Source organism: Brassica rapa, chromosome A01 (genome assembly GCF_000309985.2).
Source record: "Brassica rapa cultivar Chiifu-401-42 chromosome A01, CAAS_Brap_v3.01, whole genome shotgun sequence".
Classification (NCBI taxonomy): domain Eukaryota; kingdom Viridiplantae; phylum Streptophyta; class Magnoliopsida; order Brassicales; family Brassicaceae; genus Brassica; species Brassica rapa.
In genome coordinates this window covers 26,399,991-26,421,458 of record NC_024795.2, presented here as the reverse complement: position 1 = coordinate 26,421,458, position 21,468 = coordinate 26,399,991, and the positions used below count along the sequence as shown (strand labels likewise).

Here is a 21,468-nt window from a genome sequence, read left to right as displayed (position 1 = left end):
TTCTTATATATCTACAAATTTTATAAATATTGTTTAATTTTAATTGTTGGTGATTATGCAACTTTTACAAATGTATTTAATATATTTAATTAAAATAAATAGATAGAAAAATCTATCTAAGATTATAATTTCAAATATAAACATGCATATTTTTAAATATAATTTTTATGTTTAATTAAATCAAATTTATATTAAAATATTGATACGAAAAAGAAAATTTACAATATTAAAAAAACTTATTTTAAAATATAATTTATATTTATCTGTTAAAAAATATTTTAATTTTTTTTACTGCACATGGTGCAGGAAGACACCTAGTTTTAATTAAGGGAAAAAGTTAAGAGTTAATTGTTTAATGATTCATGCTCATATTCTCTTGTCGTTTCTTGATTTATTTTTATTTTTGTCAAGAGGTCGTTTCTTGATTTGAATCAACTAAACAACAACATTAAAATTGTATTTTTTTTCAAATAAAAGCGTCTTTTTGGACAATTGTTTCTTGTTTAATAGTATTTTATACGCTTATGTCGTTTAAACCAGACCACAAGTAGTGCCTTGAATAAAATATGTACATAAAATTAAACTATATTGTATATAGAATCAGATAAATTCACAATGATCAATGAAAGGTAAGCAAAGAATAATATAGAGGACGGATGGTGAATTTTCTTTTTAAGATGCTTTTACTGGCCCCATAACTTGGCATATTAGGTTCTGTAGGTAGAGCACAATATGATGTTTGATTCCCACATTCACTATTTTTTAAGCAAGAAAAATGCTAAAACATACTTAATTTAAGCCAAAATGTCATAAAACAACAAAATAAGACAATAATAACATTACTGCAACAAATACATAGTTTTTAATACCGAAAGCTAGATCGAATCAAAATAAAAAAAACATGAGTGGCAACTCTAAGGTTTTGGCGAATGGTGAGAATAGGGTTCAAAAGTCGGGAGATCAGGATGTGACCATGATGGATGTGGGGGAGAGAGCGAGACCACCCGGAGACCCTCCGGACATAGGGCTTTCATGGGTAGCCAAGGTAGCGGGTACGAGTGAAGGGGGTATGTCGGTACCAGAGAGCTTGATTGATGATGCTTTCGTGTCGGAAAGGCTCCGAGTCGAGTTCCCGAATGGAGAGGATGGTGAACCGTGTATCACGATCGAGACAGAGGTTTTGGAAGCGATGAACGGGATGTGGAAGCAGTGCATGATCGTTAGGGTGTTGGGAAGGAGTGTTGCGATCTCTGCCTTGAGCAAGAAGTTACGAGAGTTATGGGATCCGAAGGGAGCAATGTATGTGATGGACCTGCCCAGGCAGTTTTTCATGGTCTGTTTCGAGAAAGAGGATGAATACTTAGGGGCACTGACAGGAGGCCCATGGAGAGTCTTTGGCAGTTACCTCATGGTGAGGGCTTGGTCGCCGGAGTTTGATCCTTTAAGAGATGACATTGTCACAACACCGGTTTGGTGGGTTAGATTAACAAATATACCAGTGAATCTCTATCATCGATCGATCCTTATGGGAATCGCCAAGGGATTGGGGCAGCCAGTTCGAGTAGACATGACCACACTGAAGTTTGAAAGAGCGAGGTTTGCAAGAATCTGTGTGGAGGTTAATCTAGCAAAGCCGTTGAAAGGGACAGTGCTAATTAATGGTGAGAGATACTTCGTAGCTTATGAAGGGTTATCTGAAATCTGTTCAAGGTGTAGAATTTACGGGCATTTGGTTCATGGATGCCCAAAAACGATTGCGGAGAAGGTGGCTAACTTGGCAATACAGACGGAGACGCCGACACTTACCAATCCAGTGCCTAAACAAGTCCCACCAAGGCAGGAAGATGGTTTTACTCAAGCAAAGGGATCAAGAAGAGGAACGCAAGCCCCGCGATCGGTGAATGTTGTGACCGGAGAATCAAATGGGGTGACTAATCGGAAGCTCCAAGAGATTCTTAATTTTAAAGAGGCTAATGAGATTGCACTATCGAATAAGTATGGAAGTCTGGAGATGGCTACGAATGTGGATGGATCAAAGGAGGATGTGGTTGCTGGTGAAGAGAATAAGGAGAATCATGATATGAATATCCAGAACAGTAAGGGAAAGGGTCTCCCGCAAGGAAAAGAAGCTTTAATCTTTAGTGGGAAAACAAGTACGTCGACTAGCTTGAAAGGGATGACTAAGGAGAAGTGGGCTGCGAACAAGAGAATAATGGAGGGAGGTAGAGGAAAGCCCAAAAGGGTAAATAACAGGCCCATTAGGGGCTTGGTGTTTAGTCCGACGAAGGGTGAAATCAGTCCGGTAAAAGACTGAGAGTGGATAACATTGATGCAGGGAGATCCAGGGGTGTGTTTAGTGATGGTGTGGAGGAAGTCAGAAGTATGTCTAAACCTCTGCTACTACGAGATGAAGCGTTGGACAACCTGATGGAGAGTACTATCAGCGAGGTGGATCAGAGAGTGGCTGATATACAGACGAGCTCACAAGGAGATGGTAGGATCGTGCCCCTTGCATGACAGCGTGCCCCGGTAATTCGTATAGACCTTAACAGATTAATTATGATGAATTGCTTATTCTGGAATTGCCGGGGGGCAAAAAAACTCAATTTCAGACGCTCTATTCGATACATATTGAAGAAGTTTAATACTGATGTTCTTGCACTTTTTGAGACTCATGCGGGTGGAGAAAAAACGAGAAGGATTTGCCAGAATTTGGGGTTTGAGTACTCCTTTCGGGTAGATGCCGTTGGTCAAAGTGGTGGAATTTGGCTCTTGTGGAGAGACCAAGCGGGCGTGATTACGGTTTTGGAATCGTCAGAGCAGTTTGTTCATGCTAGGGTGGTTAATGGGACAGAGACTATCCATCTCATCGCCGTATACGCAGCACCTACAGTTAGTCGTAGAAGTAGACTTTGGGGGCAGCTAAAAAGGATATTGGAGTATATAGATGAACCGGTGCTGGTTGGTGGAGACTTTAATACTATCTTGAGGTTGGATGAGAGGACATGGGGGAATGGGAGGCTTTCATCAGACTCTCTGGACTTTGGGGAATGGATTAATGAGATTGCCTTGGTGGATATGGGTTTTAAAGGCAATACATTTACATGGAAACGAGGAAAAGAGACGCGGAACTTTGTGGCGAAGCATTTGGACAGGGTTTTATGTAATGCACAGGCGCGGGTTAGATGGCAGGAGGCGGTGGTGTCCCACCTTCCGTTCCTAGCGTCTGATCATGCACCACTCTATATGCAACTAAAACCTGAGCAGAGAAGTAACCCAAGGAGGAGACCGTTTAGATTTGAGGCAGCGTGGCTGAAGCATGAAGGATTTAAAGAGCTGTTATTGGCTTCCTGGAATGGTCAAATGCGTACTCCTGATGCATTGGTATCTCTACAACTGAAACTTAAAAAATGGAATAAAGAGATTTTTGGAAATGTGATTCAACGTAAAGAAAAACTTCTCGGTGAGATCAAGGGTATTCAGGAGCAGTTGGAAAGGAATCCGAATGATGATCTACTGTCGAGGGAGGGGGTGCTTCAGAAGGAGCTTGATGTGGTCCTAGAACAAGAGGAAGTATTATGGTATCAGAAGTCTCGGGAAAAATGGATAGTTCTTGGAGACAGGAATACGAACTATTATCATACGAGTACTATAGTGAGGCGGAAGAGAAATAGGATTGAGATGCTGAAAGACGACGATGGCCGTTGGATAGATCAGTCGGAAGAGCTGGAGAAGCTAGCAATAAACTATTACAAGAGACTGTATTCAACCGAGGACCTCAACCTAGACACGGAAAAGCTCCCCCCGCAAGGCTTTACCGAGCTGGAGATTTTGAATGAACCTTTCTCGAAACTAGATATCGAGACTTCTGTTCGATCTATGTGGAAATATAAGTCCCCTGGGCCAGATGGCTTTCAACCTGTTTTCTATCAAGATTCATGGGATGTGGTGGGGGAGTCGGTAACTAGGTTCGGGTTGGAGTTCTTTGAATCGGGAGTTCTACCGGAAGGCACGAATGATGCAATGTTAGTCCTCATACCGAAGGTTCTTAAACCTGAAAGAATAATGCAGTTCCGGCCTATAAGTCTATGTAATGTTCTTTTCAAGATCATAACAAAGGCCATGGTGTTGAGACTGAAGAAACTAATGCTGAAGCTCATAGGCCCAGCGCAAGCAAGTTTTATCCTTGGTCGACTCAATTCTGATAATATTGTTATTGTTCAAGAAGCGGTTCACTCAATGAGAAGGAAGAAAGGACGAAGAGGACGGATGCTCCTTAAACTAGACCTCGAGAAAGCTTATGATAGAATCAGGTGGGACTTCTTAGAGGATACACTCTATGCAGCAAAGCTACCACGGAGTTGGATTAAATGGATTATGGAATGTGTCACAAATCCGGGAATGAGTCTATTGGAATGGAGAGAGAACATAGGCGTTTACGCCTCAACGTGGACTTCGACAGGGTGATCCTCTGTCCCCGTACCTATTTGTGCTATGCATGGAGAGACTATGTCACCAAATTGAATTTTCGGTGGCAAACAAGGAGTGGAAGCCGATCAGATTATCTAGAGGTGGACCGGCTCTATCACATGTTTGTTTCATGGATGATCTAATTTTGTTTGTTGAGGCCTCACTATCGCAAATTCGTGTAATACGCAGGGTACTTGAGTGGTTTTGTGGAGCTTCTCGGCAGAAAGTTAATCTGGAGAAATCTGTTATCTTCTTCTCTGAGAATGTTCATCGGGACCTAGTGAACTTAATAAGCAATGAGAGTGGCATTAAAGGAACTAAGGAGTTGGGAAAATACCTGGGTATGCCGATCCTGCAAAAGAGGATTAATAAGGAGACTTTTGGAGAAGTGATTGAGAAGGTTTCCTCAAAACTTGCTGGATGGAAGAAGAGATTCTTGAGTTTGGCGGGAAGAATCACTCTCACCAAATCTGTTCTCTCATCTATCCCAGTCCACACGATGAGTACTATAGCTCTGCCGGCGTCAACTCTAAACCAACTGGATAAGATTGCTCGAGCTTTTATCTGGGGCAGTAGCGAAGGTAACAGAAAGCAGCATTTGGTTTCTTGGGATAAAATTTGCAAACCTAAAAGAGAAGGGGGGCTTGGTATAAGGTTGGAAAAGGAAATGAATGTTGCTTTATTAGCAAAACTTAGATGGAGATTGCTGAATACATATGATACTCTATGGGTCAAGGTGCTGCGGAAAAAGTTCCGAGTGGGGAGCTATATGACCCAACATGGTTGATAGTCCAGGGGACCTGGTCACCGACTTGGAGAAGCCTAGTGGTGGGTATCAGAGAAGTTGTTATTCTGGGAACGTGTTGGATCTTGGGGGACGGCCGCCGGGTTCGTTTCTGGAAAGACAATTGGTTGTTGAACGAGCCCCTATACGAATCAAGTATGGTGCATATCCCAGAGCCGATCTTAGAAGCAAGGGCCCGAGACTTATGGCAGAATGGAACCAGTTGGCTACTTCAAGCTATTGAGCCGTATATGTCAGTATAGAATCAGTTAAGACTAGCTGAAGTAGTGATTGATGATGTTACTGGAGTCCGAGATAGAATGTCGTGGGAAGAGAGCAAAGATGGATTGTTTTCTGTTAAATATGCGTATGCCTTACTGACTAGAGATGAAGTACTGAGACCAAACATGGAATCCCTATACAGCCTGGTGTGGTGTCTAGTTGCTCCAGAACGAGTCCGAGTCTTCTTATGGTTGGTAACACATCAGGTTATCATGACGAACATGGAACGGAAGCGTAGACATTTGAGTGATAATGTTGTGTGCCCGTTGTGTAGAGATGGAGACGAAACCATTCTCCATGTTCTTCGAGACTGTCAGGCAGCAGTTGGAATATGGGTGAAAATCATGATTCCGAGTAGACAACAGCATTTCTTTAGCTTACCTCTATTGCAATGGCTCTACGAGAATCTGGGGAGGGACAAGCCGGGTAATGGAGACCAATGGCCAACACTTTTTGCCTTCACTGTGTGGTGGTGCTGGAAATGGTGATGTGGCTATGTATTTGGTGAAACAAGGACATGTCGAGACAGAGTGCAGTTTGTTAAAGAAAAGTCCAGAGAAGTGTTGGAAGCAAATAAGCATTTGCGAGATCGTTCTTGTGCTAGGGGCCGGGTGGAGAAGCAAATCGCATGGCAGCGACCCGTTAATGGCTGGCTTAAATTGAACATTGATGGAGCATCTAGGGGTAACCCTGGACTGGCCACAGCGGGAGGAGCTGTGCGAGACGAATTTGGAATGTGGAAAGGAGGTTTTGCGATTAATATAGGTATTTGTTTGGCTCCGTTGGCAGAACTGTGGGGTGTTTACTATGGACTGTGCATAGCATGAGATTGTGGTATTCGGAGGCTAGAGGTGGAAGTTGATTCAGAGAGTGTGGCGGGTTTTCTTCAGACAGGGATTCATGATTCTCATCCCATATCCTTCCTAGTACGTTTGTGCTATGACTTCATTTCAAGAGACTGGATAGTCAAAATTTCTCACGTGTATAGGGAGGCTAATTGTCTAGCAGATGGATTAGCTAACTATGCGTTTTCTTTACCGTTTGGTTTACATTATTTTGAGTCGGCTCCAGAGCATGTTGCTTCAGTTTTGTTAGAAGATTGTAACGGAGTGTCCAGAACTCGACAAATTTGCCTGTAGTTGTTTTGTTTTTGATTTGAATAAAAAGTAGGCCTGCAGCCTACCAAAAAAAATACATAGTTTCTAATTAGAACAAAGACTAAACCAGACCAAGAGAAAAGTCGACAACAACTTTTAACTCTGTCCTTCCACTATCATCATCATCATCATCATCCTCATAACTTATTGTTGTACCAGAACACACCTTTCTTCTCACCTTGCCTATCCGGTTCAACATAGATACACTCCTTCGCCTCCCTCCACATCGCCTTAACCGCCGGCGTTCCATCAAACTGGTAATACTCTCCAAAGTATCGGCTTTATCGCCTTGGTCGCTTCCATCGCGTTATAATGCGGCATCGTCGAGAACAGATGATGCGCCACGTGCGTGTCCGTGATGTTATGGAACACCTTGTTCAAGATTCCATAGTCTCTATCCACAGTAGCCAAAGCTCCTCTCAACCAATCCCACTCGGAAGAATCATAGTGAGGCAGCGAAGGGTGCGTGTGCTGCAAGTAAGTGATCAAGACGAGGAAACAGTTGACAATTAGAAGCGGAACTCCGTAGACACAGACCACAGAGGCTACTCCTCGCGAAGCAGCGTAACGGTAGAGACCGTAACATACGGAGAGGACGCCAGCGTCAGAGATGTATATCTGGAGACGCTCGCGGTCGTTGTAGATGGGAGCGTTCGGGTGGAAATGGCAAGCGAAACCGTCGCTGTAAGGTCTTCCCGAGACGTTGAAGGCTAAGTACAACGGCCAGCCGAGCTTGAACTGGACGGTTAGCATCACCGTGCGTCCTAGCGGGTTGTTGAGGTACTTGCCGTACCACTTGATGTCGGATTTCTTCTTGGGGACGAACACTTCGTCCCTATCGAGGGATCCGGTGTTGGAATGGTGGCGTCATGGATGTACTTCCAGGAGAAGTACGGGACGAGGAGGAAGGAGTGGAAGACGAGGCCGACGGCGTCGTCCAGCCACTGGTGGTCGCTGAAGGCGTGGTGGCCGCACTCGTGGGCTATGACCCAGAGGCCCGTTAGGACGCAGCCTTGGCAGGCCCAGTAGAGGGGTCAGGCGAGGTAAGGGAGAGGGAAGTAGGCTGTGGAGAGGTGGTAGAGGGAGGAGCCGAGGAGGAGATGATGATGTCGAAGAGGAGAAGGAGCGTGGGATGGAGCGTTTGAAGCAGTGAGGTGGGATTGCTTTCTTGAGGTCTCCGAGAGTGAATGGTGGTGTCTCGCAGGGGACGCGTTTGAGGGTGTTGGTTCCGGGGGAGCTGGAGGGAGGAGAGACTTGCATTCTTCCACCTGCGCCCATGTTTGTTTCTGTAGAGAAAACCAAAAAAAAAAAAAAGGAAAAGAAAGTTAATGTTATGGAGACAGGGAGACTTTTTTTTTTTTTTTTTTATCTTTAATCAAATTTGTACATGCAAACTCTTTATGCATTTGAATCTATGAAAGAGCATCTGAACCCTGAAGTACCTACCTAATTTAAATCATCCGTTTTATTTGTACAAAGTTGATGAGCTTATTATAAGTCAATGAAACGTTCTTCCATTTATTAAGTATTTATATACAGTACCAAGAACCAATAGGAATCGGTCAAGTCAATCAAAAGATTCAACAATAGGTGATTTTTCTAACCAACCTATGGAATAAAGAGAGTTCTAAATAGATAGTGAAGAAGGCACTAATCATAATTGAGAAGAAACATGGGTGCATATGCGAGACGATAGACAGTAATCATTATTAATGTGTGAGATGAAAGGAACATGATAAGATTTGTCAAATGGAAACAGAGAAGCAGATTTATAGTTGAATGCAATAAGATTAGTAGATTTATCGATTGAAATTCCAAATACTAGAGAGATGGACGCGACGAGATAAACACAGACCAGAAATTCATAAAAATAAGAGGAAAATGAGAAGAAGAAGAAGGGGACCTTGAAAGCTGCTGACGTAGGGTGGGGGGAGAGATTTTACGTTAATAACGATGAACCCTACAATGAAGCTCCTCCAAAGAATCTATCTTTCTTCTCTTTCTCTCTCTTGTCTCGGCACTTTCTCAATCTGTTGTAGTTTGTCTGGTCAGATGGGAGTGGCAATAGGCAGGGCCGTTTTTAAATTGATGAGAGAGGAAGGCATTTGAATGACATCTCTTCTTTTTTCAACTGGGCCCCTCTTTTCTCTTATTTTCAACTGGGCCAACGAACGACCATTAATTTAGAATTTACCAAAATGTAAAAGTTAAAAGAGTGATGAAAAGGTGATATTACTACGACATTCTCTCTTTTTCTCGTCCACGTTATCTTGGTTACCTATGTAATGTAATAAAAAAGGTCGTACCATGTTATTTACTTATTCACTTTGGAACGCAAAAACACATGCGGTACTTGTTTGAACCAGTTTTTCTCTACGTAAGTCAATCATGTATAATTTCTTAATATGAGATTAGAAACAACTTGATAAAGTGGTCATAATTAAGACGCCCAACTATTCATATATTGATTAATAATTCGTCGGTCGTAATAATCAAGAATAAGCAGAAGAAGTAGAAGTAGATGGTAGTTGATGATGCCTTTCATTTAATGAAGCAACGTCCTTGGCGTGGCAACTCCACAAGTCACAAAAATACTGGTGTCGGGAAAGAAAAAAGTTTGCTGAAAGTGGAAAATGGAGTATCGTGTTTGGCTTCTTCTCCCTTTAGCCCATGTGAACAAACAAGAACTTACAAAAATATCTAACAGACAAATTGTGGTGATGCTCACGTGAGGATTTCTCTCTCTTTTCTTTTTCTTATTACAATTTGTTATGTATGTGTAATCATCTTTGATACTATAATAATCAAATTTGTTGGCAGACGAAAAGAAACTAGTAATTGATTAGATTGAGATCTCTTGTATTATACTAGACTTAGAGTTTGATTTGTCTAAGCATTACCTCTAACAACAACACACTTTTCTTTCAAATTTTTTTTATTTAAGATCACACACCCACCATTAGGAATGTTATATTTATTCAGCTGGTTGTTACTATCAGTGACGGGTTTTATAAAATGTTTTTCGGTATCAAAGATGATGTGTCTGACTCACGCACAACAGACAAACCAGAGCAAGCATGACTGTAAAAAAATAAAGGCACCGTACAAATCCTAACCACCGTTTGTCAATCATCATCCACCAGGCCTCTCATCAATTCAAACTCAATTTAACAGAAAAAAAAAACTATATTCTAAGAATCACACCATACAGAGAGAAAGAAAACTTACAAAGACAATGAAACTAACATTGTATTTTCATAAAACAAAAGCAAAACAGATGAAGAAGATGGATGATATTAGAGATCACCACCACACACAAAAGAAAAGACATCAAACTCCACCAACAGCAACTTAGGCAACTCCTGACCTGCGCAGCTCTGCTTCCCCGTGCGCAAAGTGACATCTATCCCCAAACGTACAGTTCCCTTTCGCAAACCTCTCACACATCTTCGTCTTGAAGTTGCTCCCTGGATGCGGTTTCCCTTCCGAACCAACCCCACCACCAATCCCACCACCACCACCACCAGGTGGTCTCCTACTAGCTGCAGAGTTAAGCCTCCCAATAAGCTCCCTAACCATCACACTCGCTTCGTTTATCTGTTCAAACGTCCCTTCAAGCTCAATGTTCTTCAGGTTCGGGTCCCTCTCGTGATCTTGAATCGACAGCTTCGCCCCCGTCTGACGACATATCTGCTTCGAACTGACTCCTCCTTTCCCAATGATGGCCCCGGCCAACGAAGCATCCACGCTGATCTTCGCAGTGGCTGAGGCGCCAAAGCTAGACACATGGCCAGGTCCAGACTCTCCTCCTCTCCCTGAGAATCTCCCTCCTCCACCACCACCAGGTCCTTGCATGTTTCTGGAAGCTTGAGGCATGGGTAGTGCCATGTTTGTCAGTTGTGCTACAGCATTGTATCCTCCAGGTACATAGTGCAAGAAGTGGCAGTTATCTCCAAAAGGACAGCCAGAAGTGCTGCAATAAAGGCATAATAAATATACATCAGAGAGTTAAAAAACCAATCACCTTGAGATGACACAAGAGAACAAACGGTTAAAATACAGAGGAAGTATCAATTGTTATACACAAGGAACCAATTAGTCACCACCAGTAATGTAATAAACTTACCTGACGATGTATGACCATGTTACAAACACAACATCACTAACACCTTACCACCAAACAGAAAATTATAGCAATTTTCTAAACAAGTTACAGTTTGATTTTGAACGTTATGATCACCAAATTGAGTTGAACGTTTCTAAAATTATAATCCAGATGCACTTATCTCTTATTGAAACTTTTTTTATAAACTTGTTTAGGATGAATGATTTATACGTACCTGTAATAACAATTAACCACTTCATTAGCATACAGTTTTACTTGTTAATTTGACAATTAACAATTTTAAATATTAATCCAGTTAAGAAAAAAAAAGGATTATAAATTTATAACCTGAAAAATTTAGTGCAAGGCTTGGATTTGCTGCCTAAACCAGTTGAATATGATTCCATCTCTGTTCCAAACATTTAAGTGTTTTTTTATTCTTTAGTTAAGAGTTTTCTCAAGTTCAATAATATGACACCATTCATACTTTTCATCCATATGAAACTTGAGACTTAAAAATTAAAGCTGTATGATAAATTCTGTAAATTTTCAGGACACATCAATCCGACAAAGGAAAAGACATGGGCTGTCTTACTCAACTGAACATGGTTTACTAAAAGCAAAACTGGAACTAAAGTAACTTCGAAAAAAACATAAGCTTGGGGGGTGTTACTCAACTGAACAATAAATTTAAATTGTGCATCAGACAGAAAAACGGCAAGCAGTTTAAGATGTAAAATCTAGCTAATTAGCCACATAACTGAGAACCAAAGAAAAAGACAAAGCAGTAAGGAAAAGAAAAAAAAGACTTAAACTTGCGTCTTAGTAAATCTCATTACTAGCTTTACAAAAAAAAAAAAAAGCTACTTTTTTGCTCAATAATAGTAGTACGGAACTCAAATTGAACAAATCATCACTAGCCAAATAAAGATCTCAAATTTAACTGTAAGGATTGGGTATAATAATAATTAAAACAGAGTTTATAATATAAGCTAAACAGTTTCTCAAACAAAACGGAAGATATTGAGAAAGAGTGAAAGAGGTAACCTTGCTTAGACTTCTTGAATCCGCCGCCGCCGCCATTGGAGTTGAATGAGCCAGCTCTCTTACGAGTATCCATGGCTAAAGTACAGATCCGATTTGGAAACCCTTTTGTGTTGTGTCTGAAGAGCGGATTGGAGAAAAGGACAGATCGGAATCGGAAAAGAGGAGAAAGAATAATAAAAGATAAAATAAAAAAACCTAACCCTGAGGTGGTTGTGTCGTCGAGAAAGATGAGATTTTTCCTTCTATTTTTCTTTTAAGTTTCCTTTTTTTTTTTAATTCGAAACTTAAACCGGAGAGGCCAATAACAAACCGGGATTGCAAGTTGAGGCTATTGGTCTAGTAAGTTCGGCTTCTAAGAAGCCCACAACACACATGAATTGTCTTTTTACATTTTTCTTGGACATTCACACGTCTTTACGTTAAAGTACATGTTCATATCCGATTCCGGTAAGTGTTTTGTAAGTAGTGATTTAATAAAAGAAAAGAAAACCATAAACCGAACTAAGAAAAATCAATAAAAATGATTTGGCTGGCCATAATACTTGCTTTGGTGTTTCCTTAAACTTGTTCTTCAGTTTTAAAGATGATATTGTATGAATTAGTTTATAAGCAAAAAAAAAAGAATGTTAGAACTGTTATTGAGCTACTAAATGGAATAATTTAGCCGTCAATGAACGTTTATTGTTCAAGAGAACTTTTTAAGTTTCAACTTTCAAGTTTCAATCTTATCCGATGTTTTTAAAATCGGACTGGATACAGATTCGGTATATCTATTGGTTGATTGGTTAGCCCGGTTCAATCGGTCAAACTGAGTTTTTTATTTGAAAATAAATAATTATAAATAATTATATATTTATAATATATAGACTTAAAATGTATATTTACATATAATATGTTATATGTTCTCTTTTATCAATTAGATAATAAACAATAACCATAAGTTTAGTTATATATACAGTTAACAATGAATACTATATGAACTGAAATTGAAAAAAAAAAACAAATGATTGACTGTTTACGTTATGTATTTATTTACTTTCACAACTAAAAGTTTTAAATTTTATGAATATGGCAAAATGAGAATAGAATATAAGAGTTAAACATATTTTTTTTCTTTAACAAAATATAATTAAAAAGAAAACAAATTAAATGCTGAAAGTTAAACATTGATTATGAAACATTAAATTTTAAAAATGATGACCCAAATTAACTTCAAAACCCAGTTTTAAAAAAATCAATATATAATTGACTGTTTACGTTATGTATTTATTTATTTTCACAACTAAAAATTTTAAATTTTACGAATATTGCAAAATGAGAATAGAATATGAGAGTTAAAAATATTTTTTTTCTTTAACAAAATATAATTAAAAAGAAAATAAATTAAATGCTGAAAGTTAAACATTGATTATGAAACATTAAATTTTAATAATAACTGAAAAACATTAATTATATATTGATTTTTTAAAAACCGGGTTTTGAAGTTAATTTGGGTCATCATTTTTACCGCTTTTTAGCCAGCTTCACTAGGTTTTCTCAAATTCGGGTTTTAAACCAAATAAGATTCGGTTTCTTCAACGAGCTATGGTTTTGACCGGTTTGATCGACCGGTCTGGTTTTCAAAACGCTGATCTTATCCCACACCAACTGTGATGGGTTTAACTATTTAAAAATATTGGGCTTTCTGATTAAATCTTTCTTATTTTGGGGTCCATAACATTAATGGGCTTTAAGAATAATATGGAATGTCGACGAGAATGGAAAACTATTTCCATTGTTGTCTGTCACAGCAATGAAAAAAAGAAGAGAAAAGGGTCAAAAAGCAATGATCTCAAGAATGTTTCTTTCCTTGGTTAATATTTGACATCCATCCTCCTCTCTCCCAATCCCCTCAATCTCTAAGCTGCTTCTCCATTCTCCAGGTATGATAAAATTCCATTGTTTAATCTATATTACCTTCATCACATATGTTCCGTTTACCATGTTTCATGCCCTCTAGCTTTAGATTTCCGGACTTCAATTTCGTGTCCACTTGTTATTATTGTCAAGTATTCCGGAACCTGGATTACCTTCAAATCTCCGACAGCAAACTGGTCATATTCCCAAGTTTTTAGATGATTTCCATTCAGTAAGCACCATGGAGGGAATCAACAACACCGATCGTTATCACCATTCCAGATCGAAGTTGAATGCAAAAAACATATGAGGTATGTGTTTTCTGAAAATCTCATCCTTCGTTTATTAGAAAGCGAAGAAAACTCCTAAAGGCAGAGCTTACCTTAATATAAACACAGGTGCTAAACATTGAAGAATGTTGCTTTGATTTGATTTTGTTACTTGTGCATGTTTGATCCAAGGTTTGCTTTTTAGAACACAAAAAGCTCTGTGCATTTTTTATGGCATGTCTACAGGGAAATTTACATGGGTCAATAGTAGTCTCACAGGTTACATTTTTTCCTTCAGACAAATCATGTGCATACACCAGCCTCAATCCTACTTAATCCCCCATTCCTAACAATTCTTTCTTACATTTTGCTCATCACACTTTGAAACAACACTTGACTAATCTCCCATCTTCTTTGTCAGGTTACCAACATTGTTTATTTCTAAATCCAGAGATGACAACCAAACACCATTAATATTACAGACAGCTTTTCCATCATCCCTGTGCCATTGGATGGTCATGCGAATCTGGTGGATCTCCATCTGTTAACCAGAAAAAACACTCAATTCATAGTTGCAATAAAGAAGCACACAATCCAAAAGTTCAAGATAGAAGACCATTGTTCATGATTTTACAAGTTAAGAGACTAGCTACACTCTGAGCAAAGTGTTTGTCAACATTTTTTCCTGATATTGTAGGTTTATGTTTGTAATGGCCTTCCATATTATCATCAGAGCACAGAATTGAACGGTAAATAAAAGATTATTCTGAGATTGCAAACAAAACGAAGTATAGTTTTCTTATTATTACCGAGCTCACCATCAGAAGTATCCGCAAGCCTTGCAATGGCAGCAATAAGCGCCTGTTCATGTTCCTGCATCACAACACAACTTGTGTTATTTTCCTCAGAATCACAACACAATAGCCAATAAAGTACATTAATCTCATACCTTGAGCATTTTCTTGGCCTTGTCAAGCTCAAAAGGATCAGGATGAGCAGTATCGAAAACTCTCTCCACCTAAAACAAAGCTGTGATATTACAACGGTCGGCCGTTGAGTTTAATAGAGGGCATAACAGATAGAAATATCGAACCTCCTTCACAAGCGAATCAGTGTTGAACAATTCAATATCATCAGATGAAGTTATCCGGTCACCACCACCACCACCATTCTGTTGTGTTGGTAAAAATTCTCTTCTCGGTTGATGAATTCTTGGTCCTCTCCCTCTACCAATATTGCTTTGGTAGTTCCTTCTGTTGCCACGGATTGATCCACTTCCAAGTCCAGCGTTTAAAGCTACCCCACTCTCCTCTCCATCCCACCTTATATCTTCCGGAGGAATCTAGACAATAATAACAATGCCGGGTCTCATCAAGACCATCATCATGTAAAGACACCATATCGCTTACTGAAACAGACGCGAGCATAAAAAAAGACTACGAGTATACATATTCACGTAAAGCCTACCTCCTTGAGATCAACCCATTCCCACGTCTCATTTGCTGCGTGTATATCATACACCAAAGCATGCCGACCCTGTGAAGAATACAACAAGTCAATAAACTGCACAAAACTTGAGTCATTGTTGAGCATCTAAGATATGCAATTGGAAGTCCCAACAAACAATCTCTCTACCCAATTGGCGTTCTAAACTAAATGATCAACAAGAGTACCTCAGCTGCGTTGTACTGGGTTATAATTGCTTCATAAAAGTTGTTGTCTTCAGGCCATTTTGTCCACACTTTTCTTCCGATAAGTGCTTCGGCAGATTCATTTGCTGAAATGCCACCGGATACAACACGACTATTGAATGACCTATTCCCAGCCGCACCAAATGATGGATACTACATGCATAACACCAATAATTGATCAAGAAAAAACATAAAACAACAGAGTGGAGATAAACAGAAGAAAGCAAGCACACTTGTGACTCAAACAGAAAGACTTACAGATTGAAATGGCTTCTGTTTCTTCCGGGAAGCTGAGAAAGTTGGACTAGGAACAACATCAAAACCCTGATTAGTTGCATGTCTAGAAGGGACTTGGCTTCCGCCTCCCTGTCTCCAATCTCTGGTAACGTACAATATATTAATACAAACGTTCATTGAAGATAAATTAGTGATTTGTATTTGTCAGTGCAAATAAACATTCTGACCTTATCCGTTGAATGGTATCATCCTTATTGACCCTGCTCAGAAGCTCTCGATGTTCGTCATCAGATACCCTTAGTTCTCTACGCAAATCTGTTATCAGACTTTCTTTGTCCTAAATTGTGGAGCAAATAGAGTCCATAAACTTAGTCATTGAGACTGACAGAACACATAGTAACTTATAATCAATCAATCAAAAAAAGGAAGAGAGAGAGTACCCAAGAAATAGCATCAGACTGCGCTTTAAAAGCCCTTAAAACAGCGGTGTATGCTTCCTGCTCAAGTAGATGAATTTGTGCCTCCATATCACTAATGTAGTTTAACCACAGAGACTTCCCATCCAAATGAAAGCAGTCCTTTTTAAAAGCTTTACTGTCATGTAGAACATCAAGGCATCAATAGTCTAGAACGCTACTCGCTAAATGTTTTAAAAGAATAGTATCCTATCATAGTTATTTCACCAGTATGATAATGGAATAATAATAATAATCCAACTAAACACATCATACCATTAGTCCCAAGATGCTGAGACAAATAAGCAACCAGATCCAAAAACAACACCTTATTACAGGCCTCAAAAGAACCCATGTCCTAACAAGCGCAAGCTAGAAGGTACGAAAGATCCTAGAGAACACGTAACAGCAGGAAGGCATCTCAATAGGCAAGATAACTCCCAACAACGAAAGAGCACTAACATACAGTTTTTGATCAGCCAACAACTCAATAACAATCAGAGAGAATTGAATTAACAAGAAAAAAAGGATACAGCAATACAAACAAGATATCACAATTTCCCCTAATTCAAAAAAAAATCACGAAAGCTGAACACTTTTCTCCAAACCCTAAACCCTATCCTCCGTTAACCATTCCCTAAGCAAAATTCCATGCCTAAAACTAGCCGGAACAGTATTCAATTAAGCAGGGAGAGGTTCATCATCGAACGGCCTAAGGCTAATAATTGCTCGAACAGGGAGCGAGCTTTGGATTTTAGGGTTTGGAGAAATTGAAACGGTAAAATAACGGAATTGAAACGAGAAATTGAAAAAAAAGAAACGAACTTTGGATTCTTTCTCGAGGGATGTGATCTTATGGAAGCGAAGAGGGCACAGAGAGAGAGAGCTACGATCGATTTCTCCGGGAGGACTCGGATGCGATGGCGTCGGAATCGCCGAGCAATCGTTTTAAAGACGAAACGACGCGTTTTGGTAAATATGTACTTATAAAGCCCACTTAAGAGACCAACTCTGGCCCATGTAGCCCACTATTTTATTAATTTTAGATTTTGCTAAAGGTGGTGTCAGAGTTAGATAACTCAACTCAGCTTCAACCAATTACAAAATCGTCAGGTTTTAAATCAATGTCAAATGGTAAACATTCGTTACTTTCTAACGAAAAGAATAAAAAAATTTGAACATTTGATTTTGGTAAAGTACATTCATTTCATTAAATAAACAAAATATCTTAAATAGTTTTATTCGGAATTTTATTTAATTGTAAGAATATACAAATTACTCATAAAATCAAGAATTCAAAGTTTTATTAATAAAAAATATTCAGTACTATATGAAAACTATAAAATTTAAATTGTTATCTATCTATCTATCTAATATTTTAAAGCAAAAGTAATAAAAACATATAATTACAAAAAATCATTGTTAGACGATTATTTATATATTTATTTATTTATTTCTAAAATTTAATTTTAAATAAATTAAATTACTAAATTTAATTTTTAAAATTGTTGTGTTGTAAAATGTCATATTAAACAATTAGTAATACAACAAATGTTAGAAATACATTCCACTAATCATATAAACAAATATTTTATATGTATAAAAATGAAAATCAACCGAACGGATTAAAATCTAGTACATAAATTAAAATAACCAGCAATACAAAACGACTGCAAAAAATCTATCGATGTTCAGTTGGATAGTATCGTCATTATTGAACTTGCTCAGAAGCTATCGATGTTCGTCGTCGGATATTTTCAACTCTTTACTCAAGTCTAATACCAAGACTTCTTTCTCCTAAGTTGTCAAAATGGTACAGCCAATAGAACCTATAGAGGTAGTCACCATGAGACTGACAGAGCTACATAGTACTAGTAATAACCTAATCAGTGCAATTATACAAAGGGGGAATGAAGAGTACCCAAGTATTTGCATCAGACTGCGCTTTAAAAGCCCTTAAAACAGCGGCATTTGCTTCTTTCTCAAGTTGATGAAGTTGTGCGCCTCCAGGTTATCTACAGAGACAAGAATTATTAACTTATCACCTAAGGCATTAACGGTCTTAATTGAAAGCTAGAAAACTGTGTTGGTTAAAAGAATGGTATAATTCTATCACAATTCTTTCACGACTATGATAATGGACTCGTAAAAATACAACAGAACACAACCTACCAGCAGTCCTTATACCATTCAGTAATGTGTTCAACACGTATACCTCCAGCTTTTAGTGCTACATGGTGGATATAAAGAAAAGTTAGTACTACCAGTTTAACTAGCAATATTATAATTATGGTAATATAATTAATGATGTGGTGTGTTGTTAACCTAATATAATTAATAAAATTGTTAAACATAATAAAATATGGAAAAATAATTAATGTAATTATATTAATGAAATTAGTAAAAAGATACTGTACTTTTTTATAGTACTATCCATGTTTTCAAATGATTATCATCTATACTATTATTTATGAAGTGATTTACCTTATTTGTCATGATTTCCATGATTTTAGGTAATTTTGCTTATTTGTCATGTTTTAATTAGGTGTAAGGTGACTCATTAATTTATTAATAGTTTTTAGTTGAGTCCATAATTTATTAATTTAAATAATATAACTAGAAAATATGTAATTAGATATATAATTATTTTTTTTTGCTTTTTTTGTCATGTTTTCCATAATTTTAGTCAATTTTTCCTATTTTTCATGTTTTTATTAAATTTTAGCTTAGTCATTGATTTATTAATAATTTTTAGCTAAATCACTAATTTATTAATTTAAAAATATCTGTAATAAATTTTATATATAATTAAAAATGAATTTTGGTTTAATAATATTTAAATTTATATGTTATATTTAAATTCTTATTTTCTTATTTGTCATATTTTATTAGGTTTTTAATCTTTTATATAGGTCAATGATTTATTATTAGTTTTTAACTGAGTATTTATTAATTTTCAAAAAACCCGTAATGAATTTTATATAAAATAAAACACGTGTTTTATTTTAATAATACTAAATTTATATGTTATATTAAATAATTAATTATAAACTAATATAATAGAATTGTGAAAATATATTTAAAATTTAAGAGAATTCTTATATATGTTGTGTTGCTATCTCAAAACAATATTTTTTATTATAAAGCTAAAACACTAAGATATGAAACAGTTTATAATTAAATATTAGTCAAACAAAAATAATTATATAAAGATATTTTCTGAACTATTTCTAATATATAAGTGTTTTAAAACTTTTAACACAATAATAAGTACATAGTTTGATGAACGTTTTTTAACATATATAAATAATTTGATGTTTGATTTAACTATTTAAAATCATAAATAATAACTTAACTTGTGACTGAGTTCAAAACAAATTTTCTTGCTTTTACTTTAAACCAGTTTACGTTTAATCCGTGAAACACTATAGCTTCAGTTGGTGACCACTAGAAGAATGAAAAAAGATGATCAAAATAAAAAATAAAATTTCATTTGTGGAACTGAAAAAAATAAAAAAAAATGAATTTTTGTTCAATTTGTTCCTTATCAAAATTGCATAGGAAAAAATTTTCTTATAAATTCATTTCTCCATGGAGAATTAAGAAGAAAAAAGTGGGATCTACCTTTCAATAATTTGACTAAAATTTCGACATAACTGATATAAATTTTGAGGAACAAAGAATTCACCATAAAATTTTTCTTTCAATATGTTCACCAATTAGAGTTTTATAATGCTGATTTTTGGATTAATAAGACATAAAATAATAAGTAATCGTAAGATGATTATGCCCGCATGTGCGGACAAAACACATAGTTTATAATGTTAGTCAAGTTTCTAAACAATACTAAGACATATTTCGTTTTAATAATATAGATACAAGACTCCCAATAACCATTGTACTAAGAAACACAAACTTGCAAGTTCTTAGTAGTGAATTTCTAACGTAAGCTATAACACAATATGTAAAAAGACTAAATTATTTGTACGAGCAGATTAGCTAAGCTAAGAGAAGGTTCATCATCAAACGCCTTAAGCTAAAACATTATACATACCTATGTTTTCAAAGCCTGTTGATAAACTTTAAACTTGGAGAAGGTTAAAACTAGTATGAATATACTTGTTTTTATATGAATAAAACTTATAACTACCAAACCCGTATTTATATATTCCTTAATTAAAAACTTGATTTGCTTTCCACTCTAGGAATTTTTCTTAAACTAAAAAAAAGTTAAGTCACTGCTCGAATCAACAATAGAAAACCCACAAAGAGCGTATTTGTTCTCCATTGATTCAGATACGAAACCCTAGGATAGGAAACTCGATCCGCTAAAAACAATTCATGAGGTTTAAGGTTCAACTTATAAGGCCCAACAAGAAGAGCAACTCCGGCTAATATATATCCAAATATTACTTCATATACAAACAAAAAAACAAGCTGAAATTTATCACTAAACAAGAATAGAGAAACTCTTTAGAATTCTTTGCACAAAGCGTTTATACTTCTTCTATAATTCTTCTTTAGCTTTGTGAAATCATCACTATGTTTAGACCATGTAATAAATTGATCCAAGATTCCATTACTCTTTGTAATATTACTCCTTAAGTTTTATATATTAAATTAAAATTTATTTCACAATAAGTGTTATTTTACATTTTCGATACATATATTAAATAAATTTTTGATTTTAATCTTATTTGTAGTTCAATAGTTAATAAATTAAAACAAAAAAATATAAGTAATGAAGATAAACCAAAAAATCACTAATGTTTTTAATTTGTGTGCAAAAACACATCAAACAGAATGAATATTTAATTAACAATAAATGCTTGAAACATATAAGTGCATATAAAAATGTTACCCCTATAGCTAACTGAAGTGACAAAAAATTATCTTGTTGCAAACAACTAAAAAACGTTATTTTTTAGTTAATGCAAATCACCAGCTATAACATTCAAAGCGAGTCGATTACTATATATACACCCGTATAGATCATGGGAATGAAAGAAGAAAAAATAAATCAAATAAGAAAGTTAAAAATTAATCATAGATGATGGAGATGAAGATAATTTTCA

At 36.7% G+C, this 21,468-nt stretch overlaps 2 protein-coding genes, 1 long non-coding RNA gene and 2 pseudogenes across 10 annotated transcripts; 2 read left to right on the top strand and 3 right to left on the bottom strand.

Annotated features, from left to right (window-relative positions):
* The first annotated feature begins 96 nt into the window (after nt 1–96).
* Nucleotides 97–6,720, top strand: LOC103846202 (annotated as a pseudogene).
* On the bottom strand, nt 6,654–7,979 carry LOC103845809 (annotated as a pseudogene).
* A 1,798-nt stretch (nt 7,980–9,777) lies between these two features.
* On the bottom strand, nt 9,778–12,148 carry LOC103845792 (zinc finger CCCH domain-containing protein 36). Its single transcript, XM_009122690.3, has 4 exons — nt 12,046–12,148; nt 11,846–11,961; nt 11,147–11,207; nt 9,778–10,666 (listed from the first exon to the last, which is right to left on the bottom strand). Exons 2-4 carry the CDS (start codon nt 11,916–11,918, stop codon nt 10,045–10,047), a joined length of 756 nt encoding a protein of 251 aa, XP_009120938.1. The 5' UTR covers nt 11,919–11,961; nt 12,046–12,148; the 3' UTR covers nt 9,778–10,044.
* A 231-nt stretch (nt 12,149–12,379) lies between these two features.
* Nucleotides 12,380–14,811, top strand: LOC103845764. 5 transcript variants are annotated; one of them, XR_004451486.1, is made up of 3 exons: nt 12,380–13,767; nt 13,895–14,052; nt 14,140–14,811. It is a non-coding gene; the product is annotated as an uncharacterized LOC103845764 (long non-coding RNA). The 5 variants fall into 5 exon arrangements; XR_004451485.1 differs by having other exon boundaries at nt 13,851–14,052; XR_004451484.1 differs by having other exon boundaries at nt 13,845–14,052.
* LOC103845777 (protein EMSY-LIKE 1) lies at nt 14,209–17,386 on the bottom strand. Of its 4 annotated transcripts, none has more exons than XM_033280193.1 (10): nt 17,218–17,361; nt 16,379–16,532; nt 16,166–16,275; nt 15,960–16,080; nt 15,684–15,854; nt 15,478–15,546; nt 15,104–15,352; nt 14,960–15,028; nt 14,829–14,883; nt 14,209–14,551 (listed from the first exon to the last, which is right to left on the bottom strand). In XM_033280193.1, the coding sequence occupies exons 2-10, from the start codon at nt 16,463–16,465 to the stop codon at nt 14,505–14,507; spliced, it is 978 nt and encodes a 325-aa protein (XP_033136084.1). In that variant the 5' UTR covers nt 16,466–16,532; nt 17,218–17,361; the 3' UTR covers nt 14,209–14,504. The 4 variants fall into 4 exon arrangements, with proteins under 4 accessions (XP_033136084.1, XP_033136080.1, XP_033136082.1 ...); XM_033280189.1 differs by lacking the exon at nt 17,218–17,361 and adding an exon at nt 17,095–17,115 and having other exon boundaries at nt 14,820–14,883; XM_033280191.1 differs by lacking the exon at nt 17,218–17,361 and adding an exon at nt 16,670–17,025 and having other exon boundaries at nt 14,820–14,883.
* Between the last annotated feature and the right edge of the window lie 4,082 nt (nt 17,387–21,468).

What these genes read in the sequence shown, in the direction of transcription:
- LOC103845792 (XM_009122690.3), bottom strand. Translation starts at nt 11,918, where the DNA reads ATGGATACTCGTAAGAGAGCTGGCTCATTCAACTCCAATGGCGGCGGC. An exon ending in ATTCAAGAAGTCTAAGCAAG is followed by an intron (nt 11,208 to 11,845) that starts GTTACCTCTTTC and finishes TGTTTGGAACAG; the next exon opens with AGATGGAATCATATTCAACT. An exon ending in CCTTGCACTAAATTTTTCAG is followed by an intron (nt 10,667 to 11,146) that starts GTTATAAATTTA and finishes CCTTTATTGCAG; the next exon opens with CACTTCTGGCTGTCCTTTTG.
- LOC103845777 (XM_033280186.1), bottom strand. Translation starts at nt 16,465, where the DNA reads ATGGAGGCACAAATTCATCTACTTGAGCAGGAAGCATACACCGCTGTT. An exon ending in AGTCTGATGCTATTTCTTGG is followed by an intron (nt 16,276 to 16,378) that starts GTACTCTCTCTC and finishes TCCACAATTTAG; the next exon opens with GACAAAGAAAGTCTGATAAC. An exon ending in AACAGAAGCCATTTCAATCT is followed by an intron (nt 15,855 to 15,959) that starts GTAAGTCTTTCT and finishes TTATGCATGTAG; the next exon opens with TATCCATCATTTGGTGCGGC.